Raw genomic sequence first — 26,947 nt, forward strand, 5'->3', positions numbered from 1 at the left:
GGTTGGGAACCACTGTTGTACTGTATTTATATATATTTCCCCCAGTTTTTGCAGGTTTTCGTTCTCAAAATGGGATGTTCGAAGTCCATAACAATGCTTAAACCATATTCTTTGTTGTTTTGTAGTTACCATTTAATTCAGGTGTGCACCAGCCAGACGGTTGTGTTTGGCCAGCAGTGTTTCTGTAGCACACTTGTGTGGGAATTTTCAAAAGAAAATGGTCACTGGATTGACGCAAATAATTATGATTATGCCAGGTAGACATAGGCTACTTTGTAGTTGCCTTTCAATCTGCCTGAAAACTGTTATCATTAGCATCACTAACAGCTACACAAAGTGGTAGCTATATAGGCCCTACACGCACTGCACACATCAGGGCTCGACATTCAGGTAAATTTGCCAGTGTCACACCGGGCCAGTGCCAACTGAAAGCTACTGGCTCGAATGAAAAAAATACTGGCCCGGGTCAAGAGCTGACAGGAAAGCAAATTATGCTTTCATTGTTTTAAGAATATATTACCTTTCATTTACAGGCTGAGCAAGTAGCCTTTACAGGGTCAAATTCAAGGACATTTCCAAACACTTAATTGTATTTTTCAAGGACCAAGATTGTATATTTGTTGTAATTGTCTACAGAAAAAACACCCTTCAATTGAAATGGCGGGAAGTAAATGAAAGTGCCTTCATCTCTCATTAAAACGGATCAGAAATGAAATCATGGAATAATTATATTGGAGCAGTAGAACTTCTAAATCAGCTACCATAACTTCAATGACTTTTCAAAAGACCAAATAGCCAAGAGGAAATGTATGATTTTGAAGGTACGCCATTCCATGATGACTGAATTGTACATCGCAAATATTCAACCAAGACTTGTAACTTTTAATACCTTTAATACCTGGTTTGCACACCCATTCTTGCCTCATAACTTGGAACATCTTTCCTACTGCTGTAGTCCTTCATTGAGTTGCTCAATTATATAGCCTAGGCTAAAAATAGCATTATTGCAATATTTCTTTCACTGGCCCAAGTGGCCCACTGATGGGGATGATCGACCTCCCCTGTAAGTCGATCTCTGATGCTTCATACAGTTGGGTTAATCTTTGGTCAATTGCACATAACTGTTTGAATAAAACATGATAAACAGAGCAAATTGTGATCCTAAAACGAACATGACCAGGTAAAAAAAATGTTTGCTGGCACCCTTGCGACCAAATAAAAATGTGTGTTGCACTGCCAAGTCAAACAGTTGCAAATGCGACTGTTTTAGTTGCAGTACTGAACCCTGGTACAGAATATGAGAGCTGGCCAACAGTGTCAAATACATTTGATCTATTCTCTCGTTATGAGAGAAAAATGTACTATCTAAACTGCTTATGGGGTTTGTTTGAATTTCAAGATGAATACTAATTCTTACAGGCTTAGTTCAGGCTACTCTAACCCTAAGAACAGGACAACCAGTTTTAATTGAATAGCCCTAAACCTAAGCAGCAGGGGCATACAGCCATTGAAGGGTTGGTAAGCTTGTTCTCTGACACAGTACCTCTATCTTCACCAAACGTCTTTCACAATGTCTATGATCTCCAAAAGGCTTCACTCATTTGAGGGAACTAATTATGTGATGAAATGTGTGCCGATCACAGATAAGAGGGAATCGGTTCCACATAAGGAATTACTGTACTATTGGCCAACAGTATTCTGCATGGCATCACTGAACATATTTGCTTAAGTGTTGTTCTCCCATTTTGAGTTTTAGCTCCTGGCCAGATGATCAGCCCATGTCTGTGTAATACTAAGTGTATTATACTACATGAATGGAGAATTCTTGAGAAATTCAGTCTCAAGCTTCAAAAAGCCCAGAAACACATTCACCAGCGAGCACACAAAGGAATACAGAGGTTTGAGCTGGCTCTTCACTGGTGGACTAGTAGAATAATTCTGTGCCCCATTTTAAATTCAGTGTGCCATGAGATTCACCCAATATTATAAAGGGAACTGTCCACCCAGCTGACATTCAGACAGTGCCTGTAGGGGCTGGGAGCTTTACTGTGAACTGATACAGAAGACTGGATGAGGAGAGAGGAGGGGATAATTCACGTACTTGTATAAAAGTGATAATGCCCTCGAAGCCATTGTTTGGAGGATATATTGGCACGGTCTTCCGGCCCTCGACATCGTCTCGGGCCTAACAACAGCCATGCCAATATATCCTCCAAAGATTGGCAATTCTCTGGCATGATCACTTAATTAGAGAAGGCAGGCAGAGGAGACAATGGGAATCAACTTAGGGGAGTCAGGGACACAGGGACAATTAGAACGGTTCCTCTCAAGTTAATCTGGCACAAGTTATTATTTGAAAAGTAAAACAAATTGTAATCAAATTCAGCAAATCACACACTGTATTTTGAAGCGAATTTGAACAGAAATCAACCCAAGTGAATCTGGAGACAGGGTTTTGAAGGAATGGAGAGTTTGGGGGGGGGATGGTACTCACGGTTGGGAATGGGCTGTCTCATAGCGCTCAAATGCGTGGCCCAGGTCGTGTTTGTTGTTCATGTAGCACTGCGTGCACAAGTCGTAGTCAAAGCACACCTTGCACTTCCAGCGCATCCCCATGATGCCATGCTTCTTGCAGCTGTCACAGATGATGTTGGAGTGGCGCACACCTGCGACAGAGAAAAGGGGAGAGAGAGCGAGAAAGTCAGAGCGAGGTTGAAGGAGGTTAAGACAAGCCAGTCCAGAATTAGTTCACAGTACAGCAAATGAGAAGAGTAAACTGATGACAGAGATGACGAGAGATGCAAATCTTCCTCCCCCTTCTCACTCTCCTTCTCTTTGCTTTCGCTACATTAATTGAAGCCTTATTGACTTCTGAGGCAGAACAATTCTGTTTTAATGGGGAAAATGCAGATGAATCCTGCATTAGCACTTGGCATTCAATTCTAATACAGCCGATTCTAAAACAGGGCTGTATTGCCTGTCTCCTGCTTGAGTCGAGAGAAACGGAGATGGAGAGAGATGCCCTTTGCTCTGCGATGCTGAGTAAACATGAGCTTGAGGAACCTTGCTTGAGTCACAAAGATGAGACCCATACTGTCACGCCCTGGTCAAAGTATTTTGTGTTTATCTTTATGTATTTGGTCAGGCCAGGGTGTGGCATGGGGTTTTTGTAATTGTGGTGTGTTTGTCTTGGGGTTTTGGTGGTGGTATTGGGATTGTAGCTTAGTGGGTTGTCTAGCAAGGTCTATGGCTGTCTGGAGTGGTTCTCAATCAGAGGCAGGTGCTTATCGTTGTCTCTGATTGGGAACCATATTTAGGCAGCCATATTCTTTGAGTTTGTCGTGGGTGATTGTCCTTAGTGTCCTATGTGTACTCGTTGTTAGTTTGCACCAGATAGGCTGTTTCGGTTTCGTTTATTGTTTTTTGTAAGTTCGTGTTTCTTGGTTATATTAAACATGGATCGCAATCGACACGCTGCAGTTTGGTCCGACTCTCTTTCATCACCACTAGAAAACCGTTACAGAATCACCCACCACCAACGGACCAAGCGGCGTGTCAACAGGCAGGAGCAGCCGAAAAAGGAGATGCTCACCAAGGATTTCTGGTCATGGGAGGAGATCTTCGACGGGAGAGGACCCTGGGCTAAACCAGGGAGTGTAGCCGCCCAAAGGAGCAACAGGAGAAGAGGCAACAGAGGCAGCAGCAGCAGGAGCAGCAGCAGCTACAGTGGGAGAGGTTGCACCACCTGGAGTTATGGACATGGGAGGAGGAATTGGACGGTAAAGGACCCTGGAATGAGCCTGGAGATTATTGTCGCCCCAAAGCCGAGCTGGAGGCAGCAAAAGCAGAGAGGCGGCATTATGAGGAGCTAGCACGGCAGAGCGGATGGAAGCCCGAGAGTCAGCCCCAAAAATTTCTTGGGGGGCTTACAGGGAGTATGGCTATGCCAGGTAGGAGACCTGCGCAAACTCCCTGTGCTTACCGGGGGCTGGAGAGACCGGGCAGGCACCGTGTTATGCTGTGGAGCGCACGGTGTCTCCAGTGCGGGTGCACAGCCCGGTTCGGTATATTCCAGCTCCTCGTATCGGCCGGGCTAGAGTGGGCATCGAGCCAGGTAAGGTTGGGCAGGCTCGGTGCTCAAGAGCTCCAGTGCGCCTGCACGGTCCGGTCTATCCAGTACCACCTCCACACCCCAGCCCTCCGGTAGCAGCTCCCCGCACCAGGCTTCCTGTGCGTGTCCTCGATCCAGTACCACCAGTTCCAGCACCACGCACCAGGCCTTCAGTGTGCCTCGCCTGTTCAGCGCAGCCAGCGCTTTTCTCCTCTCCTGCGCTGCTGGAGTCTCCCGCCTGTTCAGCGCAGCCAGAGCCTTTCTCCTCTACAGCGCTGCCGGAGCCTCCCGCCTGTTCAGCGCAGCCAGAGCCTTCCTCCTCTACAGCGCTGCCGGAGCCTCCCGCCTGTTTAGCGCAGCCAGAGCCTTTCTCCTCTCCTGCGCTGCCGGAGTCTCACGCCTATCTAGCGCTGTTAGAGCTTTCCTCATCTCCAGCGCTGCCGGAGTCTTCCGCCTGTTTAGCGCAGCCAGAGCCTTCCTCCGACACAGCGCTGCAGGAGTCTCCCGCCTGTTCAGCGCAGCCAGAGCTGCCAGTCTGCATGAAGCAGCCAGAGCTGTCAGTCTGCATGGAGCAGTCAGAGCTGTCAGTCTGCATGGAGCAGTCAGAGCTGTCAGTCTGCATGGAGCAGTCAGAGCTGTCAGTCTGCATGGAGCAGCCAGAGCTGTCAGTCTACATGAAGCAGCCCGAGCTGCCAGTCTGCATGAAGCAGCCAGTCTACATGGAGCAGCCAGAGCTGTCAGTCTACATGAAGCAGCCCGAGCTGCCAGTCTGCATGAAGCAGCCAGTCTGCATGAAGCAGCCAGAGCTGTCAGTCTGCATGGAGCAGTCAGAGCTGTCAGTCTGCATGGAGGAGCCAGAGCTGTCAGTCTACATGAAGCAGCCCGAGCTGCCAGTCTGCATGAAGCAGCCAGTCTACATGGAGCAGCCAGAGCTGTCAGTCTACATGAAGCAGCCCGAGCTGCCAGTCTGCATGAAGCAGCCAGTCTACATGGAGCAGCCAGAGCTGTCAGTCTGCACGGAGCTGTCAGTCTGCACGGAGCTGTCAGTCTGTAAGGAGCTGCCAGTCTGCAAGGAGCTGCCAGTCTGCAAGGAGCTGCCAGTCAGCACGGAGCCGCCAGAGCGGTCAGTCTGTAAGAAGCCGCCAGAGCTGTCAGCCTATATGGAGCAGCTAGTGCCGCCAGTCTGCCCAGCGCCGCCAGTGCCCCCAGTCTGCCCAGCATCGCCAGTCTGCCCAGCGCCATCAGTCTGCCCAGCATCGCCAGTCTGCCCAGCATCGCCAGTCTGCCCAGCATCGCCAGTCTGCCCAGCATCGCCAGTCTGCCCAGCACCGCCAGTCTGCCCAGCGTCGTCAGTCTGCCCAGCGTCGTCAGTCTGCCCAGCACCGCCAGTCTGCCCAGCGTCGCCAGTCTGCCCAGCGTCGCCAGTCTGCCCGGCGCCGCCAGTCTGCCCGGCGCCGCCAGTCTGCCGGGCGCCGCCGGTCTGCCCAGCATCGCCAGTCTGCCAGACTCTTCCAGATCTGCCAGTCAGCCAGACTCTTCCAGATCTGCCAGTCAACCAGACTCTTCCAGATCTGCCAGTCAACCAGACTCTTCCAGATCTGCCAGTCAACCAGACTCTTCCAGATCTGCCAGTCAACCAGACTCTTCCAGATCTGCCAGTCAACCAGACTCTTCCAGATCTGCCAGTCAACCAGACTCTTCCAGATCTGCCAGTCAGCCAGGATCTGCCAGTCAGCCAGGATCTGCTGAAACCACCAGCCAGCCAGGAGCTGGTAGATCTATCTACCTGCCTGAGCTTCCTCTCACTCCTGAGCTTCCTCTCACTCCTGAGCTTCCTCTCACTCCTGAGCTTTCTCTCACTCCTGAGCTTTCTCTCACTCCTGAGCTTTCTCTCACTCCTGAGCTTTCTCTCACTCCCGAGCTTCCCCTCAGTCCCGAGCTGCCTCGGTCCCGAGCTGTCCTTCAGTCCCGATCTGTTCCTCAGTCCAGTGGGGTTCTGGGTGAGGACTACTAGGCCATGGTCGGCGGCGAGGGTGGACTATCCAGGGACGAAGGGAGAGGGGACTAAGACATTAAAGGAGTGGGGTCCACGCCCCGCGCCGGAGCCGCCACCATGGACAGACGCCCACCCGGACCCTCCCTATTGTTTTGAGGTGCGTTCGGGAGTCCGCACCTTAGGGGGGTTCTGTCACGCCCTGGTCAAAGTATTTTGTGTTTATCTTTATGTATTTGGTCAGGCCAGGGTGTGGCATGGGGTTTTTGTAATTGTGGTGTGTTTGTCTTGGGGTTTTGGTGGTGGTATTGGGATTGTAGCTTAGTGGGTTGTCTAGCAAGGTCTATGGCTGTCTGGAGTGGTTCTCAATCAGAGGCAGGTGCTTATCGTTGTCTCTGATTGGGAACCATATTTAGGCAGCCATATTCTTTGAGTTTGTCGTGGGTGATTGTCCTTAGTGTCCTATGTGTACTCGTTGTTAGTTTGCACCAGATAGGCTGTTTCGGTTTCGTTTATTGTTTTTTGTAAGTTCGTGTTTCTTGGTTATATTAAACATGGATCGCAATCGACACGCTGCAGTTTGGTCCGACTCTCTTTCATCACCACTAGAAAACCGTTACACATACCTAAAAATAACAAATGATATACAAACAATACATTAGATACAGTGCATTTGGAAAGAATTCAGACCCCTTCCCTTTTTCCACATTTTGTTACGTTACAGCCTTATTCTAAAAATTATTACATTCGTTTTTTTTTCATTCATCAATCTACATACAATACCCCATAATGACAAAGAGAAACAGGTTTAGACATGTTTGCACATTCATAAAAAAACAGAAATACCCTATTTACGTAAGTATTCAGACATTTTCTATGATACTCCAAATTGAGCTCAGGTGCATCCTGTTTTCTGTTTTTATATGTGTTCCCCTATTCCTACCACCTCTCCCCTAATTGGAGTAAACCAATGGACAACAACACTTAGGCTTCTACTTCCAGCTTAGTCATACTATATACATTTTACGGACACAATGCATTTGACAATAGTTCACTTTTTTTTCATTTTGATCCCCTCTGTCAGCTACCCTCTCCCCCTCCCATCTATCTCTGAAGACCATCCAGATTTGATTTCTATTTGCAATATATTTTTAACTGTGCTGTTTCACAAAAGTTCTGAACCTATAAACATTTTACGGACCAGTATATTTTACATTAGTTATCTTGTTGTTTTTAGTCTCCCCCTTCAGCTCCACTCAACCCTTCCCATCTATCTCTTAACACCATCCAGTTTTGATTTCCATTTGCAATATATTTTTCTAATCTGCTATGATGTTTCACACAAGTTCTGAACCTTTCTATTCTCATAGTTTCTACAGATTGTAAATTAAAGATTTTTTTCTTTCTAAAAGTATTATATTATTGATCGATTGACTATAAACTTTTCAAATCACCCAGCAGTGCGATTTACAGAGTTAGCTCCAGGTAAATGTTGCAATTGTCACGAATATTGCCGAAGGTGGCTCCCCTTCTTGTTTGGGTGGCGCTCGGCGTCGCAAGGTCTACTAGCTGCCACCGATCCTTTTGTTCCGTGTTTGTTTGGTTTTATCTAATTGGTTTCACCTGTTCATTGTTTGGTTGTTAGGGTGGGGTTATTTAAGTTCGTTCAGCCAGCTTCTGTTTGTGCGGGCTTGTTTGTTCTGTATTTGTGAGAGGTGGTATTGTTTGTTGGGTTTTCTCGCTGTCCTGGTATTTTACCTAAGGGTACTATATTGTTTTTATAGTTACGCCTGTTTGGGTATACTATTTTGTTCCTTTTATTTTTGGACATTAAAGCGTGTTTTTTCCCACATTCTTTGCTCTCTGCGCCTGACTCCACACCCATTCACTCATTGAGCGTTACAGCAATTCTTCAGCCATTCCTGAACCTGCGACCAAAAGCGATATCGGTCTCTTCGCAGCAAATATTTATACACACACAGTTGAAGTCGGAAGTTTACATACACTGGAGTCATTCAAACTTGTTTTTCAACCACTCCACAAATTTCTTGTAAACAAACTATAGTTTTGGCAAGTTGGTTAGGACATCTACTTTGTGCACGACACAAGTCATTTTTTAGACAAATGTTTACAGATTATTTCAATTATCATTCACTGTATCAATTCCAGTGGGTCAAAAGTTTACAAACACTAAGTTGACTGTGCCTTTAATCAGCTTGGAAAATTCCAGAAAATTATGTCATGGCTTTAAGAAGCTTCTGATAGGCTAATTGACATAATTTGAGTCAATTGGAGGAATACCTGTGGATGTATTTCAAGACCTACCTTCAAATTCAGTGCTTATTTTCTTGACATCATGGGAAAATCAAAATGAATCAGCCAAGACCTCAGAACAAAAATTGCAGACCTCCACAAGTCTGGTTCATTATTGGGAACAATTTCCAAACGCCTGAAGGTACCACGTTCAACTGTACAAACAGTAGTACGCAAGTATAAACACCATGGGACCACCAAGCCGTCATACCGCTCAGGAAGGAGACGCGTTCTGTCTCCTAGAGATTAACGTATTTTGGTGCGAAATGTGCAAATCAATCCCAGAACAACAGCAAAGGACCCTGTGAAGAATGCTGGAGGAAACAAGTACAAAAGTATCTATATCCACAGTAAAACGAGTCCTATATCGACAAAATTAAAGGCCGGAAGCCACTGCTCCAAAACCGCTCCAAAACCAAGGAACTGCTCCAAAACCACCATAAAAAAAGCCAAAGCAACATGTAAAGGTGTTGGTCCCATGTTTCATGGGCTGAAAAAAAATATTCCAGAAATGTTCCATACACACAAAAAGCGTATTTCTCTCAAATATTGTACACAAATGTGTTTATACCCGTTAGTAAGCATTTCTCCTTTGCCAAGATAATCCAGCCACTGGACAGGTGTGGCATATCAAGAAGCTGACTAAACAGCATGATCATTACACAGTTTTTGGAGAATTTGTCAGTACGTCCAACCGGTCTCAGAACCGCAGACCACGTGTAATCACGCCAGCCCAGGACCTCCACATCCGGCTTCTTCACCTGCGGGATTGTCTGAAACCAGCCACCTGGACAGCTGATGAAACTGTGGGTTTGCACAATCTAAAAATTTCTGCACAAACTGTCAAAAACCCTCTCAGGAAAGCTCATCTGCATGCTCATCGCCTCACCAGGGTCTTGACCTGACTGCAGTTTGGCGTCATAACTGACTTCAGTGAGCAAATGCTCACCTTCGATGGACACTGGCACGCTGGACAAGTGTGCTCTTCATGGATGAATCCTAGGTTCAACTGTACCGGGCAGATGGCGTGTATGGCATCGTGTGGGTGAGTGGTTTGCTGACGTCAATGCTGTGAACAGAGTGCCCCATGGTGGCGGTGGGTTTATGATATGGACATGCATAAGCTACGGACAATGAACAAAATTGCATTTTATCAATGGCAATTTGAGTGCACAGGGATACCTTGACGAGATCCTGTGGCCCATTGTCGTGCTATTCATCTGCTTCCATCACCTTATATTTCAGCATGATAATGCACGGCCCCATGGAGCAAGGATCTGTACACAATTTCTGGAAGGTGAAAATGTCCCAGTTTTTCCATGGCCTGCATACTCACCAGACATGTCACCCATTGAGCATGTTTGGGATGCTCTGGATTGATGTGTAAGACAGCATGTTCCAGTTCACACCAATATCTAGCAAATTCGCACAACCATTGAAGAGGAGTGGGACAACATTCCACAGGCCATAATCAACAGATCAACTCTATGCAAAGGAGATGTCGCGCTGCATGAGGCAAATGGTGGTCAGACCAGAAACTGTTTTTTTTATCCATGCCCCAACCTTTAAAAAAAAGTTCTGTGACCAATGGATGCATCTGTATTCCCAGTCATGTGAAATCCATAATCAATTGACAGATTTCCTTATATGAACATTAACACCGTACAGTCTGAAATTCTTGCAAGTTGCGTATATATTTTTGCTCAGTGTATTTTTACCCATCTACCAGTAGATGCCCTTCTTTGTGAGTCCATGCAACTTATTATGTGACTTGTTAAGCACATTTTTACTCCTGAACTTATTTAAGCTTGCAATAACAAAGAGGTTGAATAATTATTAACGCAAGACATTCCAGCTTTTCATTTTTTATTAATTTGTAAAAATTTCACAAAACATAATTCCACTTTGACATTATGGAGTATTGTGTGTAGGCCAGTGACACAAAAAAATGCAATTTAATCAATTTTAAATGAGGAAAAAGTCAAGGGGTGGGAATACTTTCTGAAGGCACTGTACAGTATATACACTGCATTCAGAAAGCATTCAGACCCCTTGACTTTTTCCACATTTTGCGATGTTACAGCCTTATTCTAAAATGTATTAAACCATTTTCCCCCCTCATCAATCTTTACACAATACCCCATAATGACAAAGCAAAAACAGGTTTTTAGACATTTCTGCAAATGTATAAAAAAATATAAAAAAAACAGAAATATTACATTTACATAAGTATTCAGGCCCTTTACTCAGTACTTTGTTGAAGCACCTTTGGCAGCGATTACAGCCTCAAGTCTTCTTGGGTATAACGCTACAAGCTTGGTACACCTGTATTTGGGGAGTTTCTCCCAATCTTTTCTGCAGATCCTCTCAAGCTCTGTCAGGTTGGATGGGGAGTGCTACTGCACAGCTATTTTCAGGTGTTCCATCGGGTTCAAGTCCAGGCTCTGGCTGGGCCCCTCAAAGACATTCAGAGACTTGTCCCAAAGCCACACCTGCATTGTCTTGGCTGTTTGCTTAGGGTCGTTGTCCTGTTGAAAGGTGAAGCTTCGCCCCAGTCTGAGGTCCTGAGCGCTCTGGAGCAGGCTTTCATCAATGATCTCTCTGTACTTTGCTTAGCTAATCTTTCCCTCAATCCTGACTAGTCTCCCAGTTCCTGCCGCTGAAAAACATCCCCACAGCACAATGCTGCCACCACCATGCTTCACCGTAGGGATGGTGCCAGGTTTCCTCCAGACATGACGCTTGGCATTCAGGCCAAAGAGTTCAATGTTGGTTTCATCAGACCAGAGAATCTTGTTTCTCATGGTCAGAGCCCTTTAGGTGCCTTTTGGCAAACTCCTGATTGGCATACCTCCATGACCAACGTCCTTCTCCACCGATTACTCAAATTGGCCGGGCGGCCAGCTCTAGAAAGAGTCTTGGTGGTTCCAAACTTCTCCCATTTAAGAATGGAGGCCACTCTGTTCTTGGGGACCTTCAATGCTGCAGACATTTTTTGGTACCCTTCCCCAGATCTGTACCTCGACACAATCCTGTCTCGGAGCTCTACAGACAATTCCTTTGACTTCATAGCTTGGTTTTTGCTCTGACATTCACTGTCAACTGTGGGAACTTATATAGACAGGTGTGTGCCTTTCCAAATCATGTCCAATCAATTGAATTTACCACAGGTGGACTCCAATCAAGGATGATCAATGGAAACAGGATGCACCTGAGCTCAATTTCGATTCTCATAGCAAAGCGTCTGAATACATATGTTTTTTATTTTTAATACATTTGCAAAAATTTCTAAAAACCCATTTTCACTTTGTCAATATGGGATATTGTGTGTAGATTGATGAGGTAAACAATTTAATAATTTTTAGAGTAAGGCTGTAATGTAACAAAATGTGAAGGGGTCTGAATACTTTATGAATTCACTGTAAGTACATAGTCTATATGTGTGTAAACAGCTGAGGTGGGGTGCTATGCTCACCGATCTGGGCATTGTCGTAGAGCAGCAGGTCGTAGGAGCCTTGGTATCCTGTGCGGTAGTTGGTGCGCGTGCCGCTGTCCCACTGTACCACCACCGTCTTATCGGGCGTGGTGGTGCTGCCTTGCCGCCCGATCTCCACCACTGTGCCCAAGTGACCCTCACTGTCATCCTGGTTCCCCCACTTCCAGTCCAGACCGCGCACCACGCGCATGCCCACCTCCATGCTGCCTCTCGGGCCAGCCGGGCCCGAGGGCCGCGGCCTGGTGGGGTCGCTTCCGCTGCTGCTGTTGTTGCGCCTCCGGGGCCTGTGAAGGGCAGGACGGACCCGCACAGAGGGCAGGGAGGGCACCACGGGTAGCACCAGGGGCTCCGGGACCAGATCAGGGGTGACTGACGGGAGAAGGAGAGAGAAAGAAAAAGATGTCTAATCAACTGGGGCGCTGTCTACGAGCAGAGATGTGAATGAAAATCGGCATTTGAGTTTTCATTTTGTGACAAATAGTTATTGCAGCCAAGCATCTTTTTCTGTAAATAGGCTAGCTCAGATTGGCCATTCACCGGCACTTCTTCATTGGTAAACAATTTCATGATCTTGACCATTTTTTAAAAAGAAGTCAGCCTAAGCCCTAAAACAATGGTCTCAATCATAGAATTAGGAATTAGAACACTAGAATGGACATGGACCGTCTTATGATGGGATAAATGTCAGCCATGTTTGTCAGGGAATTGGTAAACCATGGTTTGCCAGTGCTGTGATAAGATCACAGAAATATAATGGGCTTGGAACCTCTAACCCTGGCAATTTGACTGGTAAACTCATGGGTACACTCGCAATGGCTGCCTGGTATTGTGATGCAATAATTTCCATGGTAATGTCGAATGTTCATTCAAATTATGCTAACTGATGTGGCTCATGCAATGGAATGTAATTTTTTTGTAATGTCAGTTGAGTTGATTCAACAAATCACATTCCAGATTGATGGGTACACTTCCTGCTTTTACATCTGGCTTTTCTTCTAGGTAAAAAAAAAAAAAAAAAAAAAAGGTTAAGACAATGTAATAATTCCATGGAAAAGCGTTCTAAATAAACAAATTAATGGGACCAGTGCCATTGCTAACTAGCAACGCTAGTCCCATGAATTGCAAAGAGTTATAGGAAATTATAACCACATTGCCTTAACCTTATAATCTTTAACCTAGATGTTGTTGTCTACGGGTACACTAGAAATGGCCTCCAGTCCACCCATTATGCCATCTTTTTTTGTTGGTAGTTTTTACCCCTTTTTCTCCCCAATTTCATGATATCCAATTGGTAGTTACAATCTTGTCCCATCGCTGCAACTCCCGTACGGACTCGTGAGAGGCGAAGGTCGAGAGCCATGCGTCCTCTGAAAAATGACCCCGCACTGCTACCGTGCCCACCACAAGAAGTCGCTAAAGCGCAATGGGACAAGGACATCCAAGGCCGGCCAAACCCTCCCCTAACCCGGACGACGCTGGGCCAATTGTGCGCCACCTCATGGGTCTCCCGGGTTTGTACTGATGCAGTGCCTCAGACCGCTGCGCCACTCAGGAGGCCATCCATTATGCCATCATTGACTTGAATTCCATTCTATTTCTATTGATAAGATAGTGAAAAATAATGAATTAAGAATATGGTTGTTAGTAAATTCATTTTGGAGTGCCAGAGTGCTCTCAGAGTGCGCTCTGGGTATTCGTAAATTCAGAGCATTATTAGATTGTCTGTTTTTAAATTCAGAGCGTTTCGTTCTCGGAACATTCAGAGGTTGATCCAAGCAGGGTTGATTCAAGCATTCTGACCTCACAACGGTAGTCCAGCACATGAGCTAACTGGTTAACGTTGGCTAGCTACTTCCAGACACAAATGAAAAAACAACTCACTGACCATTTTACTCGCCCTTGCAGAGCTGGTTAGGCTGTTTTCATGTTATCCAGAGCATTGGTCACTGTAACTGTGCTGCGGGCAACAATTTAATTATGTTTTTTTGCTGACGTTTACCGACACAGGCCATATTCAACAGGTGTTAAACGTTCGTACATTCATCAGTTATTCTGTGCTCTGGCACACTCAGATGAGAGCGCTCTGAAATTGGAGTAGATGGCCGAGTGAATTTACGAAACGCACCTTTAATCTGCACTCTGTTAGCTAGCTAGCCAGACAGTTTTAGAGTTATGATTCCATCATTTTTTCTAATTAACTGCCAATATGCTAACACTCCATTCAAACAATGCAGTCAATCCACAGCCATTTATTGGCTGAAATCAGTTGATTGGACTTTGACAAGTTGTAAATGCAACAAGTACTGATATTGTATCATATAATAGCTTTTCAAGAAAAAAAATGTTGAAATGTATGGTCTTTTTACATATATTTTAGAGGCTATATATACACAGTACCAGTCAAAGGTTTGGGCACACCTAGTCATTCAATTTTATTTTTTTTGTGTGTGTGACTATTTTCTACATTGTATAATAGTAGTGAAGACATCTAAACTATGAAATAACACATATGGAATCATGTAGTAACCAAAAATGTGTTAAACAAATCAAAATATATTTGATATGAGATTCTTCAAAGTAGACAGCTTTGCACACTCTTAGCATTCTCTCAACCAGCTTCACCTGGAATGATTTTCCAACCGTCTTGAGGGAGTTCCCACATATGCTGAGCACTTGTTGGCTGCTTTTCCTTCACTCTGCAGTCCAACACATATTGCTCCCCCACTAAGACGAAGATCAGATCAAAGGTGAAGATCAGATCAAATTTTATGACAAATTTATGTAGAAATCCAGGTAATTCCAAAGGGTTTACATACTTTTTCTTGCCACTGTATATATATCACAGAACATTTGTTTAAAACCCATATAACCCGTATTTATAATTATATGATAATATTATTGGGTAACAATAATTCTATTACACATTTTCTGATAGATCACATACCTTACTTACATTTTCCTACATAAATCAAATCTGGATTATGCCTCTTCTGCCATTCATTCCAATTCAATTTGTTTGGATTTCTCCCTGACTAATATGGATGCTATTGTCACCACATTCTGGGACTTTGACAGTTTATTACATAGCCAGGATCTCTATGGTCTCAATAATCAGAGAGCTTTACACCACTCCCAGAGATACTGTCAGTGACACTGCAGTAGCATGCCTTTTGTCTCATTAACCCATGTACTGAAGCCCTGTGATTTTATCCTGTCCCTTCTTCAACATTCACTGAGCCCCATGCTGTGTGACATGGGCTGACTCATAGAGGAGCAGCTGGACATTAGACTCCCCTAACACGCTCACTGCTTTCCTCTGTACCCCTGACATGACACAGCAGCCACAGTCTGCCACACAGTCATGCCCTCATCATGACACTATGGCATGTAGCATTAGTGCCCAGCAGCCACTTGAAACCCAACAAACGCAGGAAGGAAGTGCTTATTCATGTGGAGGACTGAGTTGGCAGAATGGCAGGAACTTTCACAAATAAGAGGTATGCCAATCAGACAGCCCACCAGTCAGGCTGCATATATGGCCTACTTTAGCACAGGGAAAGGGGATATCTAAACTAGATATACAAAATAACGTGGAGACCCCTTCAAAATTGTGGATTTGCTGATAGCTGTGTAAAATTGAGTACACAGCCATGCAATCTACATAGACAAACATTGTCAGTAGAATGAACTTACTGAAGAGCTCAGTGACTTTCAAAGTGGCACCGTTATAGAATTCCACCTTTCCAACAAGTAGGTTCATCAAATTTCTGCCCTGCTAAAGCTTCCCCAGTTAACTGTAAGTGCTGTTATTGTGAAGTGGCAACATCAAGGAGCAACAACAGATCATCCACGAAGTGGTACGCCACACAAGCTCACAGTAGGGGACCACAGAGTGCTGAAGTGCGTAAAAACGCCTGTCCTCAGTTGCAACACTCACTACCGAGTTCCAAACTGCCTCTGGAAGCAACGTCAGCACAAGAACTGTTAGTCTGGAGCTTTATGAAATGGGTTTCCATGGCCGAGCAGGCGCATACAAGCCTAAGATCACCACACGCAATGCCAAGCGTCAGCTGGAGTGGTGTAAAGCTCACCGCCATTGGACTCCGGAGCAGTGGAAACGTGTTCTCTGGAGTGATGAATCACGGTTTACCATCTGGCAGTCCGATGGACGAATCTGGGTTTGGCCGATGCCAGGGGAACACTACCTGCCCGAATGCATAGTGCCAACTGTGAAGTTTGGTGGAGGAGGAATAGTGGTCTGGGGGTGTTTTTCATGGTTCGGGCTAGGCCCCTTAGTTCCAGTGAAGGGGAATCTTAACGCTACAGAATACAATGACATTCTAGACGATTCTGTGCTTCCAACTTTGTGGCAACAGTTTGGGCAAGGCCCTTTCCGCCTGACAATGCCCCCGTGCACAAAGTGAGGTCCATACAGAAACCAATTGAGATTGGTGTGGAAGAACTCTACTGGGCTGCACAGAGCCCTAACCTTAAACCCTTCGAACATCTTTGGGATGAATTGGAACGCCGACTGAGAGACAGGCCTAATCGCACAACATCAGTGCCCGACCTCACTAATGCTCTTGTGGCTGAATGGAAGCAAGTCCCCACAGCAATGTTCCAACATTTAGTGGAAAGGCTTCCCAGAAGAGTGGAGGCTGTTATAGCAGCAACAGGGGGACCAACTCCTTAGTAATGCCCATGATTTTGGAAAGAGATGTTCGATGAGCACGTCCACATACTTTTGGTCATGTAGTGTAGTCAGTTGAATCCATTCATAACGGAATGGATTCAACCAAAATGTGTCTTCCGCTTTTAACTCAACCCCTCTGAATTAGAGAGGTCCGGGGGGCTGCCTTAATCGACGTCATCAGCACTTGGGGAGCAGTTGTTGTTGGGGGTTAACTGCCTTGCTAAAGGACAGAACGGCAGATTTTTCCACGTTGCCGGCTTGGAGATTCAAACCAGTGACCTTTTGGTTACTGGCTCAATGCTCTTAACCACTAGGAGGAATGTCTCAGTTGACCGGATGTTGAAACACTGTCTGTCTACACAGCCACAACAAGAGGCTAAAAAGCACAGTCACCTTTTTTAAACTGCTGAGTTAACCACGGTCAATGACCCTACCGTTGTTGAGGCAGGGGAGGCCTACCTCTGTTGTCCCTCGGCCAACAAATGCTTGGCTTTGGTTGATTTACGTTGATCATGTTGGTGATGGCATTCCTGGATGCTGCTTCGGTCTGTGTCAACCGTACACAGGGGAATCGAGGGGGAGCTACTGCATAGATAGAGGCAGGCAGTCCAGCCGCCTGTAGATGTGGAGCACACTAGATCAGCCTGTCTCTCTGCATCCTCCTCATCTGCCTGCCTGGGCTGCCTACTGTGGGCTTGCAGCCTTTACGTAACGGCCTACAGAATTTTGTTTGTGCATTTGTGAGGACACGAAAAAAGCAGAGACGAATCCAATAAAAACCTGTCACAAATGGATCGTAAAGTGAAACACACTCAAATTTGACATTTTCCCTTGTTAAAACCAAGCATGTAGCCTAATCTACAGAAGTTCTGAACTTTTCACAGCTCTTCCTTTAATTGTCACTTCTCACTGGAAAGACTATTTAACTCACAGCTTCCAATAACAGACATAACCTGCAACTATTATCTACCCATGCATACAACACTACCTATGAAGCTTTATGCTTACAAACAACATTTATTCACACTGGTTGATACAACTGACAATGTAGACCAAATGCATGTTTTGTTGGTGCCTAATTTAGTCTTAATCCCATGATAAGTATTCAGATACTTGGTTTAGTGTTGTCCTAAATCCATCTTAATCCAGCAGCAATAGGCCGAACAAAATTATTATACTACTTTTGAGATTACATTTGTATGTTTACAGAGATTACTGTGTCATTTGTGTGTTAAAGGTATCTGCTTAAGCGTGAAAACATACGGAGTGGAGAGAGAACAAGCAGGCTGCTCATACTCTCTTTCTCCAGCCCTAAAATCACAGTTTAGCCTGCCTTCACTGGATTAATAGCTCTGGCCAGTCATCTGACACTGTGTTTAAGGCGAGCCTCCGGGTGAATATCGATAGTCTAAAGTAGCTTCCTATCCTTGGCTCCTCTTCTCCATTTGCTTTGATCTACCGGTGAGGTGAAAACAATAAATTAGAAATCCTAGCAGTTCTTTCAGATCACCCTTGATACAGGAAAATAAACTAGGATAAAGAGATCGTCTAGGCCAGTTGTTTTCTACTGCAGGTGGTCCGAATGTTTTTAACATACGTTTCTTCCAAAAAGAATAGGCCTCACAGTTGAGACATGGGAGAATTAGGCTAATGGAATTATAAGCAATTTTACATTACTTTTCACAATGCAAATTGTTTATAACAATATTAAAACCTTTAATCTGTTACAGTATATTCACAGATAAATTTGACTGGTTGTCCTAAAGAGATTGACAGTGATTTGTTGGTCCCTGGAACAGAAAAGGTTGGGATAATTTAAATGACTGAGATGCACCCTTTGGATGGAGAGATCGATGGAGATTAGGGAAAGGAGACATTTGCCTACCAATCTCCCTCCATGCTTGTGCCTCTTGATCAGGCAGGGATTTCACCATCCTGCCAGGGCATACTGATATCTAATCAGAATTAAAATTGGACTAGGAATGACTGTGCCAAGTACACACCCAGCATGGATGAATCTGGGGGTGACTACCTACACAACAAGCCCTTATCCTGGCTTTAGAAGAACACTGTTCCACAGTGGGAGCTTAGCTCAACCCAGTAGGATACAATGGCTAGTTGGCTGACATCGGACCAAAGAAGAAAAACTGGGAATCGATATTCACAATCAATGGGTTACATTTGTGGCATGCTAAACAGATCTTCCCACAAAGGTGTACAGCAGACTTCTGGGCGGACCACGTTTAGAACCTAATCAATAAATCAACATGAAAAAGGAGTAGGGCAGCCATAAAGGACAACCAGGTTATTCAAAAGGATTCTCAGCCACCAAATTGTATCCTCCTATAATTACTATAAGCAAGCAAGAGTGCAAGCAAGCCAAAACCCAACATCACCAACACAGCAGAGGTCCATATTATTTTGTGGGCCATACAGGGGCTTGTGGTTGAGTGAGTCGCATGAAACCAGTTTTATCCATGGCAGTAACAAATCGTTAGAAAACCATGATGCATCTGCCACAATCAACTATCATTCTGAAGACTAAGATGCTTATTTTTTTTTTTTTTAAATCAACATTTCCCTAGAATTTTGTACATTTCACCCCAAAATTGTCATTACCAAAATGCGCCCAGTTTAAATTCTTGGGTCACTTATAAAATGTTACTTTAGAAAAATCTAAATTATTTGAATAAAACCAAATATGCTGCTGTAGTTTGTCCATAAATCATACAAATGTTACAATACGTATTACGTAAAAACACTGCATCTGTGTTTTTCATTATCGCAACACTTTTTGAAGTTGCTGTAAAAACTCCAATATTTTATTTCTAAATATTGTTATGATGCCCTAGACCACTGCGCCACCCGGGAGGCTTGAGGATCTTATTCTTAAACATCTTAAACACCCCCTTTATGACACCCCCTTTACCGAAATTACTAAAAAGCTCAAATTGGGAAATCTTAGAGAAACATTACCTTACCAACATGGAAGGATGAATAGGGTTTATTGATGTGGTCAATTGTTTGCTGACTCATAATGGCTGTCTGCTATTACTTGGAGCTCAGGGTCTTTCATTACCGAAACACACATTTTTCACCACCACATAATTTTTGGGGTCCATTTCGGTAATGAGAACTTTAATTTCAGTAAGGATAATAAGCTAATTTTAATGTATAGTCAATGGGTGTGCTGTGCTGGTAACTTGAATGATTTACTAGGACCACTACTTATACATATAGTATATATTTTTTGTGAAACATCAGTTATTGATTAAGTAGGGGTTGTCAGGAAATATGGGTGTATAAACCCCATTTTAAATTTACTTAAAGCCACAATCTGGAGTTTAGCACTAAAAGGAGGATATCCTTCATTTTGACATGTGTACCTGTTTTTGGTCCATACCCCACATACAGTACCAGTCAAAAGTTTGGACACACCTACTCATTCAAGGGTTTTTCTTTATTTTTACTATTTTCTACATTGTAAAATAATAGTGAAGACATCAAAACTATTAAATAGTTAGTAGTAGTAACCAAAAAAAGTGTTAAACAAATATAAATATTTTATATTTGAGATTCTTCAAAGTAGCCACCCTTTGCCTTGATGACAGCTTTGCACAATCTTGGCATTCTCTCAACCAGCTTCATGAGGTAGTCGCCTGTAATGGATTTGAATTAACAGGTATGCCTTGTCAAAAGCCTTTTTGAAATCTGACATGTTGGCTGGATTCACAAGTGTAGCTTTAATTTGGTATCTTACATGTGTGATTTCATGAAAGTTTGATTTTTATAGTAATTTATTTGAATTTGGCGCTCTGCATTTTCACTGGCTTCTGGCCAGGTGGGACGCTCCCACATATCCCAGAGAGGTTTTAACAGTTTTTTGGTTACTATGTGATTCCATATGTGTTATTTCATAGTTTGATGTCTTATTATTATTCTACAAAGTAGAAAATAGTACAACTAAAGAAAAACCCTTGAATGAGTAGGTGTTTCCAAACTTTTGAAAGTACATGCAAGTAATTACAGTACTTATTCTAAAATAAGGTATTTTAGTCAATTGCATTAAAATCAGTGATTTTAGAATTATGCAAGTCATTTGGGATTAACAAATGACACCTTTTGATGATGTATTGGGTTAATGAATCTCTAATAGTGCTCAGTACAGTTTTTCAATGGCAAACTACCAAAACATACATTCTCATTTCAGAAACCTGCCAATCATTACCATAATGCACCAATATTTAGGACACATTAGGAAACATAAAATGTATATTTTAGTCATTTTGACTTAATCTGAAAGAGTGTCTTTTGTTCTTTATCCAAATATGTGTACATAAAAATAACATGTAGGCTATACACAAGTAATTATGACAAAAACAAATATTCAGAAAAGATTGTGTTGCGAATGAGAAATATACACTACCGTTCAAAATTTGGGGTCGCTTAGAAATGTCCTTGTTTTTGAAAGAAAAGCACATTTTTTGTCCATTAAAATAACATCAAATTGATCAGAACTATAGTGTAGACATTGTTAATGTTATAAATGACTATTGTAGCTGGAAATGGCAGATTTTTAATGGGATATCTACATAGGCGTACAGAGGCCCCATTATCAGCAACCATCACTCCTGTGTTCCAATGGCATGTTGTGTTAGCTAATCCAAGTTTATCATTTTAAAAGGCTAATTGATCATTAGAAAACCCTTTTCAATTATGTTAGCACAGCTGAAAACGGTTGTTCTGATTAAAGAAGCAATAAAACTGTCCTTCTTTAGACTAGTTGAGTATCTGTAGCATCAGCATTTGTGGGTTCGATTACAGGCTCAAAATGGCCAGAAACAAAGAACTTTCTTCTGAAACTCGTCAGTCTATTCTTGTTCTGAGAAATGAAGGCTATTCCATGCGAGAAATTGCCAAGAAACGGAAGATCTCGTACAACGCTGTGTACTACTCCCTTCACAGAACAGCACAAACTGTGTCTAACCAGAATAGAAAGAGGAGTGAGAGGCCCCGGTGCATAACTGAGCAAGAGGACAAGTACATTAGTGTCTAGTTTGAGAAACAGACGCCTCACAAGTCCTCAACTGGCTGCTTCATTAAATAGTACCCGCAAAACACCAGTCTCAACATCAAACGTGAAGAGGCGACTCCGGGATGTTGGCCTTGTGAAGCTGACGTCACCAACACACACACAGACACACACACGTACACACAGACGCTCGGACAGAGACAGAAATAGCATACGTCCAAGGTAATACTCTCTAGGTGCATAATAAGAGTGTAAATTAAAGGGCATTTTCTGATAACAGTGCACAAGACACATAGCGTACCCAAGTCTCCAACCCTGTATAGGTGGATTAATCATAAACATTACTAATGAAAATCACTCATTTCAAAGAGTGGCCCTTCCCCACAATTCTAAGCATTATATATGAGGCAAGGTGCATGGGCTGAATGCAAGTTGACACAGATTTATCGATAGCGAAATATTCAAAGTTACCCAAGCCTAAATGACATTTTTCTGATTCTTTGCCCGTCTATAACAACAAATATCGGGAAAAAAATGCTATATCTGTCCAATGCCTTACTGTGAACATTTGATTGAATTTATTTAATCATATAGGCCTATGCTAGGGCTAGACATACACACATTTGGAGTATATTTTTATTTTACCTTTATTTAACTAGGCAAGTCAGTTAAGAACAAATTCTTATTTTCAATGACAGCCTAGAACGACAGATTTGTACCTTGTCAGCTCGGGGATTCAAACTTACATCCTTTCGGTTACTAGTTCAACGCTCTAACCACTAGGCTACCCTGCAGCCCCATATAGGCTGTGTGTATTGCTAGAATTAGGCTAGGTACTTGGTGGAATCTTGATGGAACTGACGCATGTCAGAAACATCTGGTGATGCAGGGTTTTCTGAAAATTAATATGGATACTGGATAAACAACCCATCTGGCAAGATTGCATCACGTAGCTCACCCTGGCTAAAACACTGGACCAACTTAATTTGCCGTTTTCCATTTCTGGCTCGTGACTTCCCTGGTTTTGATTTGATGTAACTTGCTGTACAAGGTAATTATTGACTGTTTACATTGTATCAGTATATTCCAACTGGAGTAAAGCAGTGTTCGTCATATATATATTTATTTTTTTAAATAATTTGGTGTGTAATTAGACCTAGGTCACATTGAAAATTGCCAGAATGTGGCAAAAACTCAATGTACTCTCACTGGACACCCTGTGACTGAGAAAGAAGCAATTTTCGCATCCCAGAGCCTCTGAACCATTATCACAAACCACATAACAATCATAAACACAATATCTGAACAGAAGCCTGAACAGTACCCAACCCTACTGAGTATTATATGTCTGTATTATATCAAAGCTCCAAATAATGCAACATTGAGTCAGTATATCCACTAGTTTGTAAAAAGAGAGAAGTAAACTCACTCCCCATGATCTTCATCCCACTCCTGAACATCTCAAAGAGCTCTAATTCCAGAGTCGCAGGACACCATGAGCAGCTTTGTGCTGTGTCATTGCCTTGTCAATGTGACTGTCTTAGCACTATGGACCAGTCATCCTGCTATCAGAGGAATATACATGTTCAAACCATTTCTATCCTACAGTATTTGCTTTGGGGTGAAGTTTGCTCTTTGTTTTTGGAACGGAACATGCTGGACTCACTATCTGTGACAAAAAAACAAGGTAAAGAAAGTCTGTCAAAGGGTTGTAGCAATAGCCCCATGGTAGTCCTGTATCACTAACTGCATTCATATCACTGATGACTTACAGAAGTAGGCCTACTGATGATAGCTTTGAATATTTAGAGTAGGCCCTTAGATCAATCCACATTTTGAGGTAATTAAATTACATGTGTAAAATTATTCTCATAGCTGGGCACATGTATGATCAAATAGCATACCTTTCACGTGAGAAATTTGTCTAACTCCATAATTTCTAAACAGTTTTCAGAGATTTGCCACCTCAATCTCAAACAATAAAATATTATTATTAATAATATTAAAATATTTCACTTGTCCACCATTCATTGTGCCCTACTGGAAAAGAGACCTGTCCTATTTATCAATAAAGGAAAAAAATCTAATAAGATGGTCACCATGCTCCATTTCAAAGTTTTAAAAAATACACAAACGTTTCCAGGATACAGCCATGTTTTCAAAAGACACTCCTCTAATTTTTAGTGATCCTTCAAACCGAAACAATTAAATAGCTATAGCAACATTAAAAGCAACACATGCACTGCATTACCAGAAGTGTGATAAGGCACAACATTACTGTCTGAATTTCCAAATATCATTCTCATATCGCACTGAAACTAGCGCCAATTTTGTGAAATATTGTGTCACGGCTACAAATTTGTGTCTCAGTTCGCAGGTTTACCTGTTGGAATAGACGCGTGCGGCACAGTCAGCGAGAGACAAAAAAACAGGGGAGGAGGAGAGGAGGCAGCGGCGACAGCCTCCTCAGATCAGCGCAAGATGGTGAGGAGAAAGAGACCATGCAGCGGTTCTACCAGCAGCCTAAGAACACCTCCAGTGAGAGATTGAGAGGGGGGAGGATCCTGGGTTTAGAGCGCTGTGCTGTGGTTGAGGGGGACTGGACCAGCAGAGGAGAAGGTGAAGGAAGGAGGTAGCAGCCCAGTAACTAGAGTTGATGTAGCAGCAGGCATACAGCGTTATGGCAGCAGCATCCTCCCTGTAGCCAGCCTGGTTGTGGGTAATCGGAACGAGACAGGCAGAGAAGCAAGAGTGAAGAGGGTCTTTCTGGAGGATGCGGCCAGCGTTTAGTCCTTTGTGTGCAGTGTCAGCAGAGATTATCAGAGGAGGAGGGCAGTGAGGAAATTGGCTGCCCAGGCAGGCCATTCGGGTTGGCGTGCATGCATGCACACGTACACACCCACTCTCACACACAGGCGGACGGGATTCTCTTCAGCTGCTAAATCCGTTGTTACTGTCGAATACCGGTGACACACACGGGTATGCGTTGTCTCCCTCACCAACACACTATGCCTGTGTGCGTATTTTACACACTGCACTGCACAGCTTCCTTTCCATACCCAGGGACACCTCTCTCTCTATTTCTGCTGCCAGTGAACAGACAGCCGGAGAACCGAGATGAGGGGGAGGGGCAGCGAGAGCTGGGGGAAGGGAGGGGCAGTGTGTTTGGAGAAAGGCTGTGCTTTTCTGTGTTAGAAAAGGGGCAGGATGGATGGGGACTTGAAGAATGAGCACCTGGCATTGGTTCCAATTTTCAATCACGGACTGTGAGTAGACCTGAGTGTGTTTGTGTATGTGCGTGTGTGCGTTGAGGTATAGCAAGGGAAGTGGAAGAGAAATGGGGGGTAGTGTGTGTTCTCACAGACTTGAACAGCACAGTAATACAGTAATGGGCACAGCTGTGGAGGGCATGGACCGGACAGGACAGTGCATTTTGCAGCCAGCCATTCTACTAACAGTCACTGGCTCATGAACAAGCTACCTAATATGCAGCTGACATTCCTACTGCCAACTAGCCAATGAAAAGGAGGAGCAGGGGGTTGTGGTGCGCCACACAGCAGATTGAGATCGACAGGGCCGGAGTGGAGAGGGTCAAACGCTTCAAGTTCCTCAGCGTGCACATCACTGACGACCTGAAATGGTCCCTTCACACAGACAGTGTGGTGAAGAAGGCGCAACAGTGCCTCTTCAAATTCAGGAGACTGAGGAAATTTGGCTTGGCCCCTAAGACCATCACAAACTTCTACAGATGCACCATTGAGAGCATCCGGTCTGGCTGTATCACCGCTTGGTATGGTGATTGCACCTTCCGCAAACCGTAGGGCTGTCAAGAGGGTGGTGCGGTCAGCCGAATGCATAAGGGCACACTGCCTGCCCTCCAGAACTTAAACAGTCCCCTGTGTCACATGAAGGCAAAGAAAATAATCAAGGACCCCTGTCACCCCGCTACCATCTAGAAGAAGGAGACAGTAAAGGTGCTTCAAAGCTGGGACCGAGAGACTGATTGAAGCTCTTCATCTCCCGGCCATCAGTGTTAAATAGTCACCACTAGCCGGCCTCCGCCCAGTGCCCTGCCCTGAACCTTAGTCACTGTTACTAGCCGGATAGCTCTCGATACTGGTCCCTTCAAACGGACACACCCCAGGGGTCTCGTTAATGCAGAGTTCTGTGTTTTTCACACAGAAAAAAAAGAGATCAAAATATACCTTTTCCCTCAGAACAGCCTAAACTATAAGGTGTTGAAAGTGTTTAACAGGGATGCTGGCCCATGTTGACGCCAATGCTTCCCGTAAATTTTTTCAAGTTAGCTGGATGTCCTTTCGGTGGTGGACTATTCTTGATACACACGGGAAACTACGGAGTGTGAAAAACCCACCAATGTTGCAGTTCTTGGCACACTCAAACCGGTGCGCCTGCCACCTACTACCATACCCTGATCAAAAGGCACTGAGATCTTTTGTCTTGCCCAGTCACCCTCTGAATGGCACATATACACAATCCATGTCTAAATTGTCGCCAGGATTAAAAATCCTTCTTTAACCGGTTCCCTCCCCTTAATCTACACTGATTGAAGTGGATTTAACAAGTGACATCAATAAGGGATCATTTGGAAAGAACTTGAATAATTTTTTCAAGAATAATGGGCAAAATGTTGCCCAATCCAGATGTGGAAAGCTCTTAGAGACTTACCCAGAAAGACTCACAGCTGCAATAGCTGCCAAAGGTGATTCTACAAAGTATTGACTCAATGGTGTTAATACTTATGTAAACGAGATATATTTCATTTGGAATACATTTGCAAACATTTCTAAAAACCTGTTTTCACTTTGTCATTATGGGGTATTGTGTGGAGATAGGTGAGATAAAATGTTTTAATCCATTTTGAATTCAGGCTGTAACATCAAAATGTGGAATAAGTCAAAGGGGTATGAATAGTTTCTGAAGGCGCTGTATGTATGTATGTACAGTGGGGAGAACAAGTATTTGATACACTGCCAATTTTGTAGGTTTTCCTACTTACAAAGCATGTAGAGGTCTGTAATTTTTATCATAGGTACACTTCAACTGTGAGAGACAGAATCTAAAACAAAAATCCAGAAAATCACATTGTATGATTTTTAAGTAATTAATTTGCATTTTATTGCATGACATAAGTATTTGATACATCAGAAAAGCAGAACTTAATATTTGGTCAACTTTATCAAATACTTGTTCTCCCCACTGTATGTATGTATGTATGTATGTACGTACGTACGTACGTACGTATGTATGCACAGTTGAAGTCGTAAGTTTACATACACTTAGGTTGG

General features: G+C 43.7%; 1 protein-coding gene across 4 annotated transcripts in view; it reads right to left on the reverse strand.

Annotated features, from left to right (window-relative positions):
- Window positions 1-26,947, reverse strand: part of LOC112222008 (E3 ubiquitin-protein ligase MIB2-like) — a 73,136-nt gene that overhangs the window by 40,820 nt on the left and 5,369 nt on the right. The window contains exons 1-3 of one of the 4 annotated variants that reach the window (XM_042303902.1): window positions 24,022-24,688; window positions 11,893-12,282; window positions 2,495-2,666 (exon numbers count right to left, since the gene is read on the reverse strand). In XM_042303902.1, the coding sequence (XP_042159836.1) occupies window positions 2,495-2,666; window positions 11,893-12,115 (395 nt within the window). In that variant the 5' untranslated portion in view covers window positions 12,116-12,282; window positions 24,022-24,688. Of the gene's footprint in view, window positions 1-2,494; window positions 2,667-11,892; window positions 12,283-23,067; window positions 23,146-24,021; window positions 24,689-26,947 lie in introns of those variants that run through there. The other 3 variants (XM_042303900.1, XM_042303899.1, XM_042303901.1) reach the window with 3 other exon arrangements.

This window comes from Oncorhynchus tshawytscha, linkage group LG22 (genome assembly GCF_018296145.1).
Source record: "Oncorhynchus tshawytscha isolate Ot180627B linkage group LG22, Otsh_v2.0, whole genome shotgun sequence".
In the NCBI taxonomy this organism is placed as follows: Eukaryota; Metazoa; Chordata; class Actinopteri; order Salmoniformes; family Salmonidae; genus Oncorhynchus; species Oncorhynchus tshawytscha.